We start from the raw sequence: 20,546 nt of genomic DNA, 5'->3' as shown, positions 1-20,546 counted from the left end.
ACATTTTAGCCTTATGTAAATGAGAGCAACATTTGCCTTGAAGTGTGAAAAAAAAGATTGAGGAAAAAGGGTGTGGTGGTGGAACAGGAAATAATATAATATTATAATATTATTGTTAATATTAATGGACAGAGCATGTGTGACGTCACCCATTGGTTTGTGGAGATCTGCTATCCGTCGTTGAGTTTGCCGTTACGTGCGCAGCCATCCTGGTTGCGGATGTGACGATTTTAGACGTGAGGGAGGAGTGAGGCAGGAGCCACGTTATGTTACACACTTTCACTGGCAATCACATCATAGCCACGCCCTAAAACACCCTCTGCTTTATCGCCGATTTTAAAATCAACGAGACCATAATTCAAAAAATGAACATCATTCTGTGTTGCAGAAGACTTGAAACTAGCGATCGAGACCATAAACTCATTATGAAAATGTTTACTGAGGTAATAAATCAAGTGAGAAGTGGCTCACTTTCTCATAGACTTCTACAGAAACCAAACTCCTTTTGCAGCACTTCGCCGAACCGGATGCATTGTCTATTAATATTTACAGTCGATGGTCTTTACCAGCTGTGGATAGATATCTGTGGAGGAGTTGTCCCTTGTTGTCCCTTGCCTCCAAGGTAACAGACAAAACAAGAATGAAATACTGCTTGGCACAAGCTCATGTGAAGAGTTGGAGAAGGCTGTAGGTTGCTTATTTATTTACACATTTGCTTATAAAGCATTGACCCGACGACAAGCGAGACTTACTCGAGGCGATAATGTGCAATTTGTTTGATTCCAGTGGGTCCTTAGTGGGGCTCAAACTCAGGGTTAGGACAAACAATCCCAGGGTGAAAATCTAAAAGAAACATAGGAAGATGAGCGTGAACGTTCATATTTGACATTTAACGTAGTAGTTTATTAGATTATTTTGTCAGCACAACATAAAAAGAGATTTTCCAGACCCATATACAGTATATTTTCTACATATATATAGTGTTACATACAGTTATATACAGCTTTTAAACAAAACCCCAAGCAGCTTATTTATTGGATAGTTTTATCTGTCATAGGATTACCTTTTTATGACCAAGAACGATGAGTCAGAGCTCTTAACTTCAGTCTTCATATTTTCAGTCAGACTATAACTGTCTGTTTTTTTACTTCCGTCTCTGTCTGTCTTTATTGCACATAAACAGGCACCCACATTTATTTTCACTCCACGTTGTACTCTATCAAACAGTGGAGCCAACTCTGTGTCTCAGTCTTTCTGCTCCCATCTATCTCTGGATTTGGGCCACTGATGAAAGTGTGTGCTGGACGCCTGTGTGTGCCTTTTTTTGTGCGCTGTGTGTTTCTGCGTGATTGTGTTTGACTGTCAGGATTAAAAGAGAGAAGAAGACTGTGAGCGCAGTCCTCTCTGCCATCAGGATAGCAGCCACCCAGCGCGAGACGTGCTAATGAGTTTTTATCTTGTACCACAGTAATTAAGTTCTCAAAACGATGATGACAAACGATGTGTAGAATGGTAATCTGGACTGTTAAAATATCATTTTAACAGTCCAGCCTGGGAAGGGACACACACACACACACACACACACACACACACACACACACACACACAGGTAATCATTATCGCCGATGAGCTGATGATTCTGATGAATACAGAAACAAAGACAAAGTGCAAGTGACAAACAGTGCAAGTGACATTTGAGGTTGAGTTTAGCTTTAAACTGCGGAGGAGTTTGCATATTTGATTTGTTTTTCACCCACTCAGTCACACAGCCACACATTCATCTGGAAGCCGCCCAGTACAGCTGCAGCACCATGCATTGCAGCTTCACTGGAGCAGCTGTTGATTAAGTGCCTTGCTCAAGGACACACCAAGGGTGTGATTGGTTCCCCTTCCCCACCACATGCATACACAAATCTTCCTGATTCTTCACTTTTGTTGTAACTCCTCAAGCTGTGACCAAATAGGAGATTTTTTTTCTCCCACACACAGTCGAGAGCTCTAAATGGCGAAAGGACTTTACATCACTACGTTTGATATGCAACACAAGCAATCTGATAACCATTAAGTGGGTAACCTGCAGCAACAAAGGAGATATTAATGAAAACAGAAGGGAAAAAAAGCTGCTTACCTGTTTCTCGAAAGAGAAGATGGGAATGAGACTTGTTTTCTCCCTGACTGTGGAGCAGTTTGACAGCTTGTCAAACTGAGAATGGGGACACGTTAAGTTCAGACACAAACTTCAGCCACATTAACATGACATGTCCAGAATGCAAGACATATAGGGCCCAATCTGGCACCCGGCGCAGCGCATGCGTAAAGCCTGACGCAAGTGTCTTTGCTAGTTTAAGACCGACGCAGTTGTCAATTTCCCGTCCAGCGCCCGCATCGTTTAAATAGCAAATGCACCTGCGCCCATCTGTGCGCCCATGGGCGTGCTGGTCTTACATGGAGGTGTGTTCAGGTGAATTCTTGGCGTATTGCTATCTTGAGGCAGCGGGAAGTGATCGAGCCATTGACCAACAAAAACCTGGTCTGAAGTCATTGTTATTTTAACAGCAAATTAGTAAAATGCTCCTAGGCTTATGCACAGCACGTGCACACTATGCTTGTTACACACACAGGGAAACGCAGCAGCACACACACACACATGCAAAAGATTACAAATAAAAATATTGCGGTGCAAATCCGCCATCATAATAGCAATACTCCAAGGTCCAAATGCACCTGGCTTTTAAAGGGAATGGGAGATGACACTCTGATTGGTTTATTGCATGTTACGCCCAAAACACACCTATGAATTAATGAAGACACTAAGTACAACCCTTTTGTACCATGCGCCCGGCACACGACCCCTTTTTTCCGCCGCCAAACTAGCAGAAGTGGATTTGGACACGCCCTAAACGCACCTGCGCCATGGGGCCCATAGTGTCAAGTGCTCAAACATGGTTTGCTGGCCTATATTTTAATGCCGTTCACATCTAACATTGATGAAATGCTGCATCACCATCAACCTATGGCACACTTTGTTTTTATTGGATTCCATCGACGAGTTCTCTTGTCTGAACAGTGTTGCACGTTTCTTGTCTTTCAGTTCTGGATGTCTGCTGTGGCCACCACCATGCCCATTCCATCTGGGGCTTTCATGCCTGTCTTCATACTAGGTGAGCAACAACACCTGTAGCCTTATATACTGTAGATGGGGTTATATAAGGATGGCTGAAATGATGGTTATTTTGGGAATGTGATTAGTGTTGTGAATGATTTGTGTTAATATTTAAAAAAAGAAGCTTTTATTGGTCAGGTTTTGCACTTCCTCAGTAGAATTCAATTGTTTTCAATCATTGACGTAATACAGAAGTTTTATGACTAGGAACTGAAATCTTGAAATATGCTGTATGCGATTAATTGTGCTGCCAATTGGCCCTTTTCACAGCAGCCATTTTGACATGTCATTGCAGGGCAAATACCGGTGGAACTGATCAAATTAATTATCGTTCCAAATAGTGTGTCACAGACATTCCAGTGAGCTAGCGCCTGCATGCTAACCCCTACCAGGGCCTTGGCCCACCTTAATGGAACAGGGCCATAATTAAATACATGCGTCTGCCCCGTAATTACATCTAACAATTGGCTGCTGTGAAAAGGACCTATTAGTTATATTTGAGCAGACTATTTTTATGTTTCAAAGGTTCATTAACTTTAATATGAGGTATCAGTTTCTTATTATTCAGATCAGAATTGTAGGAATCAGTGTTTAATTGCAGTAGTTTGCAGTTCATCTGTTATTTTTGTAGTGTGAAATGTTTTGGAGCGTGGCCATTACCAGTGCTTCACTTTAAAACATTCATCGTTAACAGCCACAAACAACTTGAAATTAATGAACCCAGCTCTAGATACCGTGGCTCATGATGATGATGGTGTGTGCGTGCGTGCGTGCGTGCGTGTGTGTGCGTGCGTGTGCGTGCGTTGTTTCTATTTATTTTGTCTGCCATTCAGAAATGTATCTGCCACTTTTGAAATGTGCTAAATGAATGTCATTTAATGTAAAAAAAAATGATATCATTCAATGTTGGTTATATTTTATACATATATATATATATTTACACAAAAAAAACCTAAATGCATGGTAAAGTGTTTATTTTACACCGTGACTTGCAGGAGGGTGGAAGGGTACTGTACACAGGCACGCACATTTCAGATGTGTAGCTCTATCCAATCATACGCTAATCTTACTAAACGTGTCTTTCAGTTTTGCGTTTTCCCTGTCTGCCAAAGTGATGGATGGCCTGACAATTTTACACGCCACTGCCAGCAATTTACTTGCATTTGGGGGGTGCAAATTGCGGACCATGGTTGAAAGTGATTTTTTTCATTAGCCTTTCCACCATCTGCTGTCACTAGAAACACTGATGACTTGAGTTCTGTTTGCTCTGGTAATACACATCGGGGGAAAAAATCAGTTTAGATTCCAACAGAGGCTGACAATCTCATTGGTGATATTCTTGTTTGTCTAAATTATTCGTACTGTACACATGTCTCAGAATTAATAATTTAACTACAATGCTACGTACGTAAATCTTTGAAGGTACACATTTTTTATTTTGAAAGTATTTTTTTTTTTACTTTTCTTTCCTCTCGTAGGAGCTGCATTCGGCAGGCTGGTAGGGGAGATCATGGCCACCCTGTTTCCTCATGGGATCGTGTTTGATGGCATCCTTTACCGTATTATCCCTGGAGGGTACGCCGTCATTGGTTAGTCTCCCTTTCTGTCTCTTAGCAATTTCCTTAGTTTTATCACATTTTGTCAGCATATTGACAGCTTCAACTTTTGTTCACCTTCCTCCAACCCTACAATTATGACTAGTTGTTGACATGGCAAGACTAACACGCCTGGGCAAAGTTTAAGAGCCAGCAATTAGACCTACCAGTATGTAACATAAACAAGGTACATCCTCTCAAATAGAAATAATAACTGCATATTTTAAAATCCATATCATCAAAGCCTTACTGTCAAGCTGTCCATGTCCCCTCTGCCTCCTCCCTGTCCTCCTCTTTCTCCTCCTTAACTGTCAACCCCGGCTCGTCAGCAGTGGTCAAGATGTCCTCTTCCTCCTCTCCTGTCACTTCTCTCATCTTCTTCCTCCTCCAACTTCTCCTCCTCTCCTGTCAACTTCCCTGGCCCTCTAGTTGTCACTCATTGTCAAGTAGTCCCCCCCACCCCACCCCACCCCACCTAATCTTCCTCATCTCTCTCCCCTTCTTTGTCATCCTTTCCCTCCTCCTCCTCATCCTATCCCCCCTTTCCATCAGAGCATGTGGCCACTCTGCTCTGACAGTTAAATGTCACAGTGGGTTCCCTGTGCTGTCCTCACCTCAGCCACCGACTCAGACACGTGGCCTTCCTTCAAACACCCCTCTGCTGCCCTACAAAGCCCATCCCTCCTTACTTCATTGTGTTACTCCTTCCCTCCCATCTCTGTCCTTTGTTGTATCCTTCTCTCTCGACCCCTGTTGCTTCCCGTTGCCTCTCGCATATCTTTTTATTAATCTGTTTTGAACCCTTTTATTGCTTCCTCTCACTGCCTTTCCCTTTTTCACTCAGAAGTCTTTTTCTCACCACTTCTTTTTTTTTTGATTATCTTTTTTTCTCTTGATGTGATTTTTCCTCTCCAGTTCCTCCTTCATTTCCCCTGCTCACTATCCCACAATCTTTTTCTTTCCTTACTTCTGCCTTTTGCTTCCTCCCCCTCTTTCTTCTTTAACCTCCATCCCCCCCCCCCCCTCATCCCATGTCTCTGACAGGAGCAGCAGCTTTGACTGGGGCTGTGACTCACACGGTGTCCACAGCGGTTATCTGCTTTGAGTTGACAGGCCAGATCTCCCACATCCTGCCTATGATGGTGGCAGTAATCCTGGCCAACATGGTGGCCCAGGGCCTGCAGCCCTCCCTGTACGACTCCATCATCCAGGTCAAGAAGCTCCCGTATCTGCCGGAGCTCGGCTTTGGACACATGAGGTTCGTGCAGATTTCACACAGCAGACAGCAAGCGGTCAACACTGATTGGCTTTTTATTAGCAGATGGTTGCTTCTTGCATGTTTTTTGCATCTTCACAACCTTGGTCTGATGTCCTGCATGAACGCAACAAGCAAACTGTTTTTACTAGGGCTGGGTATTGTTCTAAAAAGTTTGATACCGATACCAATATCAATACCGTGACTTCGATACCGGCTCCTGAACGATACTTTTTTCGATACCTATTTCATAGGGGTGGTACGGTTCATGAAAAATCATCCGAACCGCTCGGTCCGCTTGTCCCGGTTCGGAGCGTGTGTGTGCCGCACGGTTCGACGCATGCGCAATGTAACCTCGTGCCCGTATGTGACCTCAGACAGTGTGTTTCCCTTTCGCGCGAAAGAAGAGGTGTGGACAAGTTACCAACAAAACGTACAGCTAAAGACCGTGCAAAATATTTCAGACCGTCCTGCCAACCTGTTTACATTTTAACATCAATGTACTGTAACGTTTTTTCACTCTAAATTCGCTGAAGAGGCTGCAGTTTAGATCCTGTCGGGTCTCTGCAGCGGGCGGGGCTGCTCAGTTCTCCCCGCAACTGACGCGCGCACACACACAAAAGCACACACAATCACACACGGTGGATGCAGAAAAAAACAGAGATTAGACATATACAGGAGGACCTGACAGCTACGCCCACTAAGTGCAATGATAAGTCCAATAAGTACTTTATCAAACTGTATGACTGTGTCCCAGCCCAGGCCAGGATAGGAAATTAACTAACAATGTTAACTGTTTTTATGTTTAACGTATTCTGACTTATTCAAAAGACGGAGCTTTAAGAGTTCCTCTCTTTTTCTTTCAAAGGATACATTTTTGTAAGAGCTACACTGAAGTTGGCAGTTTGATAAATGCAAGTTATTTCAATTGATATTCTGTAATATTTTAATCTTTGTGTGCTAAAAAGGCACATAAGTTCCTGTAGATGGCAATACACATTCTCCTTGTTTTTGCCAAATAAATGAAAAGCTTGTTGAAATCATCAATGTCTTCCCTCTTGCTGTATCAACATCTCACCTAGCTTTCCTCAGAGATGGCCCCAATAATGTGCTTAAAGTCAAGTCAAATTCAGTTTGTGCATGATTACATGATATAACTATATAATTATTTAATACTGTATCCTACATTGTGGATAATTAAGCTATATATCATATGCTGAAGTATATTTCTGGAGTGTTAAAGATTAAAAGAAAAAATAACAAGAACCGTACAGAACCGAAAACCGTGACCCTAAAACCGTGATAGGAACCGAACCGTGGGTTTTGTGAACCGTACCACCCCTACTATTTCATGAAATCTATTTTAACAAAAAGAAATTACAACATTACACATTACGGCACAAATCTTTTTATTTATTTTTCAGCTCCTACTACGTGAGCCCTGTCTCTGTGTAACGTAGAGTTTTTCCTGCGTGTTTTTACGACGTGTAACGTTAGACAGTCAATCAGCAGCATTACATTTAACAATTAAGTGCGTTCAACCTTGAAGGTGTAAACTCCAGACAACAAGTAGTAAGTGCAAGTACATTAGCTCTAAATAGGTAATGCTACAAAGAGCCATATGAAAAGTGCGGTATCAAGAGAGAGCTATATACACCATTTTTTTTAATTTTAATTATTTATTTTTTTCTTCATTATCCGAGGTATAGTCGGAAGAGATGTGTTTTTAGCTTTCGGCGGAAGATGTGTAGGTTTTCGGCCATCTTGATGTGAATAGGGAGCTCATTCCACCATTTAGGAGCCAGGACAGCAAACAGTCGGGATTTCGTTGACTGATTATTAGATTAATAACATTATTCGATCTTGGTAGAAGCATGCTGCATGCTTATGGCTCTGATGAGATTTACTCCTTAGGTATTGAAATTGTGTATTGAACATACCTGCAAACTAGTCGTTTTTTGGCGAAAATCGCCGTTTTGAATGGGAAAATGTCATCCACGTGAATAGTGTAGATCCGAAGAGTTTTTATGTTGTGGGGGGGGGGGCACCGGTCCCTTAATGACCGTTATCTACCGGACTGAATTGCAACGCGGATTTAAGTGCCACTGAAATGCCTGCGTGAAGTTAGAGGCAACCTAAACATCGCCGCATGTCACGGAAGTAAACACTGCACTTGACAGCAGGTAGCAGCTGGATTAAACACGGTTAAAATGCTGACAACTAAACGGTGTAAAAGTGTCTGTATTTCACTGGAGAGCAACGTATGACAGATGTTGCGTTCACTTGAAATTTGCCTCGCCAGCCTCGTGCTGCATTCAAAGTGATATATATATATATATATATATATAGGCACTGTTTTAAAAAGTATCGTTTTAGCACCGGGAAAATGTTGTTTTCCCTTTATTTTCTTCTCTGGGGAGGGGGGGCGGTGCAACCTTTTTTAGCCCTTCTGAGTTTGCAGGTATGATTGAATGACGAGGCATTTTTTGATACTCTGTACTTTAGAGGCAATTCAGTCGGTGCCTAAAAGTTTGTGAACAATTATCCTGATGATAACTGATAAAATAAAATACAGGCAGAACGGATGTAATTGTCACAGAGATGTAAATGCTATACTTGGTAGAAATGCAGTTTTCAACTTTGCAACTGTGGCCAGACAAAAAAAGAATGCAAATGAATTGAAATTGTGTACTTAAGTCAGGAAGTAAGTGAGAGGATTTCCATCTTACAATTTCAGATCAGGAAACTTTCCAGTTATATAGGCCTTTTCAATGGAATTTCATTGCTAGGCAAAAGCCTGGCCCCTTGTTAACTTCCTGTCAGTTGATATCATTCACATACGCTCCAACAGATAACATTTAGAATGTGTATGTTTACTGTGAAAAACTATGAAATGGTCTAGAAGATCTTAAAAGCCAATTTACCTGTGTCCTGCCAATTAAGGGTCATTTGCTTGTGCAGTACTCTTTTAAGGATGCATTATTATTTTCCAACTTGATTAGCACATCTTTCGTTAATTTGGGTAAATCTATGTGTTTGCAAGTTGTTTCAGTCCACCGCCATCTGTGTCTGTCCTCCTACAGTCAGTACAACATCTTTGTGGAAGACATCATGGTGAGAAAGGTGAAGTTTATATCGTCTCAGTCCACATACAGAGAAGTTCAACTCCTGCTGGACTCCTCCTCGCTCAGTTCTATCCCACTGGTCGACTCAAAAGGTAAAAGAGTTCATTAATTTAAACCTAACAGTTGTCGTAAAACAAGATGGAATGAAAAATTGGAATGACAATTTGTTACGTCTAGTCCAGGTTGTACAGTTATTACCATCATCTTCACTCTAAGCTATTCAGAACTAGGGATGTAACGATTACCGGTAACGGTAAACCACGATAAAAATGTTGACGATAACAATTACCGTTGTCATTTAAAATATCATTATTATCACGGTGGATTACCACGGTGTGGAAACCGCGTGTTTAATCCTTCCCAGCTTCATCCAAGTCTCCTGAAGTTGCCACGCACTGCGTTGCCTCCAACGTGCGTTTCTTGAAGTTGGAATCATGGCGGAAGGAGGAGATGACAGCGCACAGGACATTTATCAGCTTTTGATAAGGTTTTGCCTATATTTTTTTGTAATATAATAAACACTGTTACACTTTTTGAAACTATTTCAGCTTGTGTAGGTCTATCAGTGCTTTCTGAACATATTGAACACACTTTTAAAAATGCCGCGATAATACCGAAAACCGTGATCATTTTCGTCACTCTAACCGTGAGGTTACATGTTCATAGCGTTACATCCCTATTCAGAACCCAATCTTAGTATCTTTGAGAGACAATTTAACCTACTTAATGTTTTTGAAGAATACTTTTGTCAAAGGATCAATGAACATGAGCAGGGCAGTTCAGCCACTGTTGAAGTCTGTTTGGTAATATTTCTTCCTCTTCCTGCTTCCAGATTCTATGATCCTTCTGGGCAGCATTGACAGATTGGAGCTTCTGGCTCTCTGTGATTGGTGGGTGTCACCGGAGAGAAGGCTCCTGATGCAGGTGAGGACAGTCAGAGACTGCACTATAATTGTCACTTAGTGTTCAGTCTTATATAATACAGTGTTATAAAAACGTCATGTGTACACAGTGGGTTGTTTGGTTTGATATGAAGACAATGATGCAGATATAAAAGTAAATGTTTATTTTACAATATTTCCCTTAATTTTATTATGTTTATTTTTTATATGTCGATAAATTATGCTGCTGGAGTGCCTCTTGTTTTTAGCGGAAGCTGTTTTTGCCCATTTCCATGGAGAGACAGACTGAAATTGCATGTATACAGGGCTCAACAGTAACGGTGCGCTTGGCAACCAGATTGATTGATTGATTCGTGGCCTCTGGTTGCCCCCTTTGGATACCACCTGTTCAATATTTGGGGGGAATGGTACCATACACAGGCACGCGCATTTTGTCCTCTGAACACCACAGGATGGCGCTAACACACACGCTGTAAGACGTAAGTTATACTGCCCCTCTTAACTGACTTTGTTTCAGAGCGAATAACGTTATCTCACCTCCTGTTCGCTGTTCAGGTCACCACTTCAGGCTGCGGCCGACCGTAACGTTACACGTCGCGGATAAAATTGTTTGTAAAAGTCATTGTATTGTTTTGGGGACAATTACATGGCTGGATAGCTAGCTTGTCTTGTTGTTCAACATACTGTCAGGTTATTTTTACTGACTGCCAACTGTACACAATGTGATTGACTTTGGATCTTGCTAGCCTTACGTTAGCTTTCCGGCTTGTAGCTGAGCGGACTATAAATATCTCCCGTTGCTAAGGGAGGCAAGTCGTTTCTAAGGTCCTTCATATTTCCTGGAGGAGTGAACAACGTTTGCATTGCATAAGAACTTTTTAGGATGGGAATGATTGTTCCAGGTATTAGTCAAACCGTCAGGCGTCACCAGGGAAACAGAGTTATTGTTTGTAAAAACTTTAGATTTCGATTGTAAAACTAATTAAAATATAAACTAATGTTTTAAAAATATATTATTTGGCAAGTGACCATGGTATAAGCGATGTTAATGCCCTTCGAGGTGTCCATTGTCAGGTATTAATAGACGGCTGCGCGTCGGATGGTTTACGCTTCGCCGTCGTCCATTAATACTCGACAACGGACACCTCGTCGGGCATTAACCCTTACATAAAGCACAGGGGTTGAACACAGTATGATAGTTTGGACTTCACACTGAATTTGATTCTGATATTGTGACACCACCAGTCTGTGTTGATGTGTTTACCAGAACCAGTCTCAGAAACACAGCTGGGAGTCCTTCGCCTTCGTGGATGAGGAGGAAGAGGAGGACGGAGAGAAGGTGGGGCTCTGATTAGTTACATTTGTTTTCAAGCCATCAGTGAAAGATTTTTTTGCTGCTGGCCACCATCATTGTTGTTGCTGCTCTGTAGCCATCTGCTTCAGTTTAAATGCCAAAAGTTACCTTGTATTTGCTGAAAGCACCGTCATTAATTTTGATTTCAGTATAAGCAATTGCCCTTGAAATAAGGCGTCATTGTGTTGTCCATCACCTTTTACCATTTGTTTTGAAAGGTGCTTTATTAATAATGTCTACTTAGTTACATGTAGTTGTCTTCTGCAGGGCAGCCCGGTGCTGGAGGAGAGGAACGGCCCGCTGCCTCCTTCAAAGCCTCAGGAGCCCTCCTCAAACCACACTGCTCCTGTTCCTGGTGAGCTGAAAGGACTTATTCCTGAGACCTTTTTTTTATTTATATCTCAGTGTTTAATAGTTATACATTATCTCTGCACTAGCTGCTTCTGGGGAAAGGAATAGATGGAATTATTGTACTTTTAATAGGATGTGGTAAATGCATGGATAACTTTCTCCCGGTTAGATTCAAGATTCAAAATCCTTTATTAATCCTACATGGGGGAAATACACGCTGTTGCAGCAGCAAGGGATGGGGGGGGGGGAGTACAAGACACTCTATAAGATAAACAAACAATAAAGAAATGTAAGTAAAGAGAATAAATAGCAAACAGTTGTATTAATAGTAGATTTTCCGAGGTCAACGTCAGAAACGCCCCCCTGACCTCAAGCTCGAAACTCAAGACAACCTTCCGAGTTCACCTAGCTCAAAGTCCATCAACAGTAGTGAAAGCTGTAGTAACTTACAGTTTATTAGCACTTTGCTCTTAGTTGTGTCTCACTAAATCAGTCGTACACACAGTCCTGTCCAACTTCTATATGTGGACATGTTGTTACGCTGTTTGTAAGCACACAAAAAAACAGCATAATGCGTTGTTATTAATGCTGTCAGTTAAACGCGTTATTAACGGCGTTAACGCAAACCCATTTTAACGGCGTCAATTTTTTATCGCAAGATTAACGTTCTTTTTGGCCTGGCAAACTTTGTAGTTTTTTTTTCACATGCTGTTGCAACAACTAGTAACGTTAGAAAAACTACAACACCACACCGGATCTAGCTAGACCGGAAACAAAACAACAGGCACGCCGCACACCATGCATACACACTTGTTTGGGCTTGCGAGCTGGCCAAAGAGTAGTAGGCTAATGTTACGTTTTGAGTGGATGGCAATCGCGAGACACAGAAATGGATGCCAATAAGATTCTGAATGGAAAGTTTACTTTTAAAAAGTTTTCGAGGGGGACAGTAGTTTCACGCATACACAGCCGCAGCTGCAAAGTGCTGCAAACGCTGTCTCATTAACCGGTGATCACTGGACGTCAGTGAGTAATCAAACTTATTTAGAAGTTACTGCACACTATATTGACTATCAGCATACGGTTTTAGGACTGTGTTGTTTGTATCGCTTTTTTGACTGTTTTTGACATTGTCCACCCCCTTTTCTGTCCAGGAGAATTGTTACATTCCTTATTAGAAAAACACGAAGGTTACAAATGTCCTGCTGTGGCATCTGGTTTTTGGAGCATTTTGTTTGTACTGTATAAGCAAAGTGTTAATGTTACATCTCAGTTAGGTCAGGTACTTGGAAGAATTGTGCAATAATGACAAATTCACACGTTTCTTTTGTTTATAGTAAATAAAAAAAATAAACAAATACAAATCAACAAGTCAAGTTCAAAAAGTAACTTTCTTTGCATTAATTTGATTCCCAATTAAGATCCACTGGTAAGAATTGCTTTCCATTGTTAATATGTACTTAAAAACAGATCTGAAATGCAAAATAATAGAATTATTAAAAAAAAAATGTAATCGTTTGACAGCCCTAGTTGTTATCAACTGGTATTGCTTACAATGGCTAACCTGGCTAGAGCTAATGAAAACAATGAAAATCTGAGTTGTAAATGCAACGCATTCAACTTGGTTGTGACGTCATTCCCAGCTCCGGCTTCCGAGTTCCGAGGTAAGTGGAACGCACTATAACGGTATTGCACAGTCACATTATGATTAGCAAAGGATAAAGATCTTCCTCGGTCCAGTTTGGCAGTCTTCATACCACCTACATGTGAGCCCTAAAATCAAGTTTCAATCATCAAGTTTCAAAAATCAAGTGCCACTCTAATGTGTAGATTCATGTAGAAACAAATCAAACTTTGGAGTGCAGTGACAATTTGTGATCTCTCTTCTATAGCTCTGTTACACTTGTGGAGTTGTGTGGCATGGAGTGGAGGCTGGCCAACGACAGCCTTATGGGGCTTGTCGTAGTAATATTGATTCCTTCAGACATGTTTTGCACACTAGGGTGATGTGATAAGATTTATTCTTTGCTCTGTCTCTCCTACTTCTCCTCAAAAAAAACATGTCAACTGATATGAAGACGCATTTAGTCAGAGCCCAGATGGGCTATGAAGCTCACCAGGTCCTCATATGTGTTAAGCACATCAGTGCCCCGAGGACACAAACACATCTCGTTGGTGCTTATAAGGAATGAAAGGAGAAACCATGGGAACTAATCTAATCATAAGGGATGGTGTTATTTCATAATATCTGTAGAACAGCAACAGTAGCCATATCATTTAGTTTTTTTTGTATCTGTCACTTTGCAGAGTTGGCTAAAGGTAGACAATTTTTGACTATTGGTGCTATTGAGCAATGCTTTGATGAGCTGGTCACCATTTTGTTGAATCTTGTAACTCTTCTGACACGCGCACAAGGACGCTCACGTTTGTGCATATGGATGTAGGTGATGCGATAGACATTCCTGCTGATCGATCCCACTTAAAGGGGAAGTATGCAGTTTTTTTTAAGCTTAATTTACCTTAACTGAACAGCTTCGGAGTCATTGGAATGGTTATATGACTTTTTTCAAGTTGAATGGTGGTCGTCTCGCTCTCCCCCTAGCGCCTGTGAGCGGAAAAACCACCCTTGCATCTTTCGGCTGGCGAGCCTCCGACCTCAGCGTCAGGAAGTATCACGTAATATCAGGTCTCACGATGTAACGAATTGCTTCATGGCACTGCACACATACGCCCATTCAGGAACCGGGTAACAAGGTAGCGATGGAGTTTTTCACACTATCGTCATGGCTGAGCCGGCAAAAAAGAAGCAGAAAGCTAGGAAAGCATTGTCAGAGGAACAGAGAAAGCGGAAACAGCAGACTGACCGAGGACTCAGACACAAGTAAACATAGGAGCTGTCAAATATCAATTCCGAAGCTGTAGGGGGAGCTCTATAGAGAACCCTGCCAGCAAAAAGTGAGAAAACTGAAAACTGGCCCCGTTTGCTGTGGAAAAGCACCAAGAAATGCTAATAGAAGACAAGAATTCCTACCAAGTCGGCCGCACCCTGGAGCTACTCATCTGTCCTACCGGTTAAAACTATCTATTTATTTTTAATTGGTCAGCATTTCACACTGTTTACCAACTTGACTTGAACAAGTCTGTTTGTGTCTGCCCTCAATGGATGACAAACCATTTTTTTTGCAACCCTAACAGCAATGAGGGAAGGTTTGGCAGCATGTTCACTGAGAGTAACCAGATGGTGTGTGTATATCTGTTGTGACACAGTTAACTTTTCAGTGGCCAACCACGCACAACAGACTCCGTGAAATCGTATCCAGGCAACAACAATAAGGAGGTGCATGGGTTGCCGCAGTCTCTCAAACCCTCCATTTGCAGTTAGGTTATTTTTACCAACCGCTTTAGGACTTTAAAAAAGCTGCATCTATATAATTTATTGACCTTCACCCACTTCATCTCCCCCCTCATCCCTCTCTCCCTCTGCCAGAAAAAGGTCCTCTGCAGTCTGTGAGGAAAACCCTCAGGAATCTCTTCACCTCAAAAAACAGGCAGACAGAGGGACAGTTGCAGGTGTGTGGATGCATATTTTATTGCACGTCTATCCGTTCCTAAGCAGAACTGTGTGTATACTTTTACAATAGAAGCGTTGACATTCTGTCTTTACTCTTGTTGGTAATCGTGTTCACTAAAAGCTTTGTATGTTTCTACATTGTAAACCTTTGTGCCCTTTTCTCTCTTCAGCAAACTATTTAGAGATGTCTGGAGTGTACTCAGTAGCCAAGAATTTTCCCCTTGTGTTATGAACCATTGAAATGCAAATAACCACCCATCCTTTTGGCAAAGTCGTTCCCAAACCACATACTCACACTGGCACTGATGGGGATATAAATATTTATCCATAATTTTGTGCAGGTTGAATTTTTCATTATGGGGTCTGCTTTCTATTCAGGCAGATACACACTTATCTGATTGACAGACACGCATGAATACACAACTGCTTCCTCAGACAAACTCCCTGAAGTTGAGCGTCTTTCTTTTAACCTTCTCATATGGAAATGGAGAAGCCAGACACTGGAGGTAGAGTTATTATTCGGCTTGGCGGTTAGCCTGGCTCACAGGGAAAGCAATACATGTCATCTGTTTACACGAGCAGAAATGAAAACCACATTGGAAATAAGCATATGCTTGTAAGCTTGCAAGATTAGAATTTCATTTATGTTGTGCCTACTGCTGTGCCTTGTGTATTACCAGTCTGATTCCCTATTATGTTTTTGGATTCGATCCTTTTCCTGCATGGGGATTGTTTTTACAGCAGCAAGCCACAACACCACAGCCCTGAATATCAAATAGACACACAGTAGGAAATTGCCACTGGCCATCAAGCCAAACCATGGCTGAATTCTGGCTGTGAATCAGGTGTTTGTCTACTTTACCAGATGGCAGGTAACCAGACACTGACCTTTAGAATATTATCTGGCTGGTGCAATAGTGTCAGCATCTTGTTAATTCTTGCATTAGTATTATTGCTGTGCTTGCGGTGATAAAGACAAAGGGAATACAGCTACACAGAATGCATACATGCTTTACTCAGTTGTACAGTGAGATAAAAAAAATAATAACAAGGGACCTTGTAAAAATGTCAAACCTTTCAATCTTTTGTGTGTATGTGTTTAGCAAAAAAAAGGTTAGCTCCCTGCTGCATTACATGACATAAAAAAAAACCTCACACTTGTTGCACTCTGTAAGAAAGTTGACATTATTTTTGTTGCTTCAAGGACAGAAGTAGCATAATATAAATGCTACATAATGAATAATATAGGATGCATCGCTAATAAATTCAGTTTCACAAAACGTCACAGCGTGTAAAACAAGTAGTTATCTCTGTAGACAGTTTAAAATACAGATTAATCACGTCATGTATTTGCTTGTAATGTTCAAACTTATATTTTAATTGGAATGGATTATCTGTTACAGATGACTGAAATACATAAATCCAAAAGCAAATGAGTAATCGGATTGTAAAACTGAACTGAACTTGTCTGATGAAGTGGATCGAGAAATACGAAACAGATTGTGCGTTGAGTTACTTTCCCTTCACTCCCCTCATGTAAGAGGTGAGATCCAGCCGGGTTCAGAGTTACAGAAGCGACAGAGGGTCTTTCTTTTATTTCATTATTTTTGTTATAAAATCACTCACAAACATGTCTCATCTCTTATCTGTCTCTTCCTTTTTGGTCTACAGGAGCCCTGTCCGCCTCCCCTGTCGGACACAATGACAACAGAGGAGGTATGGTAATGATGGAGGGATGGTGGTTGCATGGTTTTATAGAGATGTCTGCTTAATTGTCTACAGCATGGTGATCAATACACACACACCTGTGCTGAGTCACAAAAGGAGTCCCAAGTCTTCTGCATCAGAGTACAAGTGACTGAGGTGGAGAAACGTTTTGCCTAAACAATAGTCCTTATACAAATGGTTGACAGAAAGGTCCGTGAGCACCTCAATCAAAATTATATTTGCCTGCAGAAATCTTAAAGATAGAACCAGGGAATATAAAACCAAACCTATCTGCATGACTATATGGAAAGACATACACGTGACCCTGATATGAAATCCGAAATGACAAGCATAACCTGTATCTGTCAGCAATATGAACTGACATTTTAAAACGCTGTCACTACCGTGCATCACTTTGCAACATCCCTGCGATCCCTGATGTCAGTTCTAGATTAGAGGCTGAAGTAGCCGACAAGAAGCTGCTAACGAGAGACTTCTGTAATGTCAATACAATAAAAATGGACCTACATAACGAAGTTCGTTCACTGCTGGCTACAAGTTAGCAATCAAACACAACAAAGGCTGTCGCTTGAATGGTGTTTTGAGCTTACGTTAGTTATCGAACAAACACAGATAGCTAAAACGTTTTTGAAATGATTTCCATATTCTGTTATTGTTTGTAATGAGAAAGGTTTATTATTTTATGGATTCCCTTGGCGTTATGCCGTAAACCGTTTAAATCTGAGCATGTGCAACTCACATCTGCACTCGACTCACATCGGGTAGTGACAACACATTTGCAGAGTCGGGCAATGACAAACTTATGGTGTGAGCTTTTTAGTTTGGAATCCATGCTTCTGCCAACATTTATCAAATAAAGTCGTTTTCTCCTTGCCAAGTGATACAAGGCACCAAAACTATAACAACAGAGTGCTCTAAGGTTTACTCATTATGACGTCAACGCTGGCAGATCTCTTCACATACAAATCCAGGTCACATATAGGTCACAGATCTGTCACATTTGAGGAGAAAACTCCGAATTGGGTCACTTTTTAACTGCAGTGTGAACACTGCCAGAATTTGAAATGAGACGTCTCTTTTCATTGGAGAGCGCCAAAACAATATTGTGCCCTCCAGTCCTCTTCTGTCTGCTGCTCTCCCTTTACTCTTCCTGGCACTTTCCCAAAATGCCCCATAACATCGCCCTGTAAATTCTACATGACTGCCGGTCCTGTCACAGCAGGCGGAGGCTTGTAGGTAAAATCCATAGAGAGGCTAAAAGGTGTCAGACATCCTAAATCTCAGAGGGGAGACCGGTGACATGCAAGGACACAACACAAGGTTTCAAGGTTTTTCACAGCTGCAAAATTCTCCTCTGTGGTAGCAAACCAACCTCCCCCTCCTGCACATACTGCTCAAACACACACCTTCACTTTTACACCAGCAAACAGCTCAGTGTTTGGATGATTTACGTAACAGTTAATATTGTTGCCTAGGGGTTTCACAGAATATTCAACCGTCAAAACTACTAATCGACACGGCGGATTATTGTCGAGTATTCGTACATCTGTGTTTTTAACACGGGTCAAAGTTGTGCAAGGCGCTAAAGCAGCGAACACTAATGCATCCACGGAGCAGACTTTTTTGTTTTTTAATGCTAATCAGTAGTGCAAAATAAGGACTGTATCGACAGTCAGTTACATGTTGTGTATTTTCTATTTTTGCACTTTCATTATGGCGTTTCATAACCTATTTTCTGTTTACACTTACCATCTGAGGAAAATGTGTTAATAATCTGTGTCCTTATGACAGCTCATACCACTGTGTGTCAGCCACTATTGATGTTTTTCAATAAATTATAATATAAAATAAATTATATTATTATTATATTTTTTATATATATATCCTGCGATTATTTAACTATTTAGACTTTTGGGGATTAGTTGATGACTACTAAACTACACTATTGGTTAATGCCCTATTGTTGCCTGATATATTTAATCATCATTTATGTATATATCCTATCATAAAAACCAATCCTGATGTTTCCCTCTGGCTAAATTGCTACTGCAGATCAAAGCGTGGGAGGAGGCAGAGATGGACAAGCCGATGGAAATCGATGAGATACGAGTAGACCCTTCCCCTTTCCAGCTGGTTGAGAGAACATCATTACACAAGGTTGGTGGTGAAAGACAAAGATAAACATGCGTCACAGATGTCAGCTGAATTTTAAATCCAAGTATAACAGCTGCTTTGAGAACACCTTCCTTCCTTACCTTAATCTAGTTTCTATGAAAACAGGATTTGGGCTCGGGACACAGTATGGAAAACACGTACGCAAAAATGTGAACCAATAATCAGTGAGAGTAAGACAGTTTTATCTGAAGAAGAGGAGGGGTTGTTAAAAACTGATGTGTTATTAGTTGTGAATTTTAAGGTACCCTGTAAATAAACAGTCCTTTGTTTACATTGAGTGTTTCTCACCAAATCACATGTATGTAAAAGTGGCCTAGCTCATTAAAACATTGCTCAGTAGTGCTATAAGTGATCAAAAACTCAACATTATCAAATTAGATGGACATAGAAACTATTAAAAACCTATTTTTATATCATATGTACATTAATTCAATGGTAAATCTGTTTGTCAAAATTTGAAATTCCCCAACAACTCATGTTCAGTGGCCATGGTATCACTTCAATGAATTTGCCACTGGATTTAGTATTGATTTATGATTTAGTGTCACTGGAAACGTCAATGACAATAGTCCCTTATGCACACCAGTCACCTCTTTAAACAGCAAATGTTTGTGGAAATCACTTGTCTGTTGTAGTTGTTAAGTAATTATTCAATGTTTGAAGATTTTTTGATAGAACTTTAAAGATGTTGTATGACATGACAAAACATGCTTCACTCTAAGCATCTGGTTTCCTGTTCTGTGTGTTGGATATGAAAATAACAGAACTGTTCAAGTGGCTCCTTCTGGGATTGCTGTTTTGCCACCGGAAATTGCGCCAATCAATTTCTGAGGACTATGGTTAACTGCTCCTCTCTGCAGGGTAAATCCAGACAGCTAGCTAGACTATCTGTCCAATCTGAGTTTTCTGTTGCACGACTAAAACTACTTTTGAATGTACACGTTCCCCCAAAACAAGTTCCTTCCCGAGGCTATTTTGCAGAGGTGCCGTGGCTCTGCCCGGTGCTTAGCGCCGCCCAAGACGATTGTGATTGGTTTAAAGAAATGCCAATAAACCAGAGCCCGTTTTTCTCCCATTAGGGAATGCTGTGTGGACTAGCCAGACCCTCCTCCGCAGCGCTGTGGAGGAAGGCCTGGCAAAGCAAGAATACATGGACAGTAACAGCACGTTTATATGAACCTGAGGCAATTCTTATTCAGCCAACAACTTCATTTCCATCAGCATTTCTTGCAACGTTACTTAATTTAAAAAGGAAAGTATCTCAAGCAAACCTAAAAACATTCTAACAAACTGAGGAAATGTTGTCAATTCCTTCTGTTTTGATTCA

The 20,546-nt window shown here is 41.1% G+C and overlaps 1 protein-coding gene across 1 annotated transcript in view; it reads left to right on the top strand.

Moving 5' to 3' along the window:
* LOC144529365 (chloride channel protein 1-like) overlaps positions 1 to 20,546 on the top strand; it is a 46,060-nt gene that overhangs the window by 17,671 nt on the left and 7,843 nt on the right. Inside the window, exons 12-21 of the mRNA XM_078268417.1 lie at positions 3,092 to 3,161; positions 4,642 to 4,752; positions 5,803 to 6,016; positions 9,097 to 9,230; positions 9,971 to 10,071; positions 11,308 to 11,379; positions 11,662 to 11,749; positions 15,239 to 15,315; positions 16,988 to 17,032; positions 19,097 to 19,201. Of these exons, the coding sequence (XP_078124543.1) occupies positions 3,092 to 3,161; positions 4,642 to 4,752; positions 5,803 to 6,016; positions 9,097 to 9,230; positions 9,971 to 10,071; positions 11,308 to 11,379; positions 11,662 to 11,749; positions 15,239 to 15,315; positions 16,988 to 17,032; positions 19,097 to 19,201 (1,017 nt within the window). The remainder of the gene's footprint in view (positions 1 to 3,091; positions 3,162 to 4,641; positions 4,753 to 5,802; positions 6,017 to 9,096; positions 9,231 to 9,970; positions 10,072 to 11,307; positions 11,380 to 11,661; positions 11,750 to 15,238; positions 15,316 to 16,987; positions 17,033 to 19,096; positions 19,202 to 20,546) is intronic.

Source organism: Sander vitreus, chromosome 14 (assembly GCF_031162955.1).
Source record: "Sander vitreus isolate 19-12246 chromosome 14, sanVit1, whole genome shotgun sequence".
NCBI lineage: Eukaryota > Metazoa > Chordata > Actinopteri > Perciformes > Percidae > Sander > Sander vitreus.
Note: the sequence above shows the minus strand (reverse complement) of the source record. Positions and strands in the feature narration are given on the sequence as shown.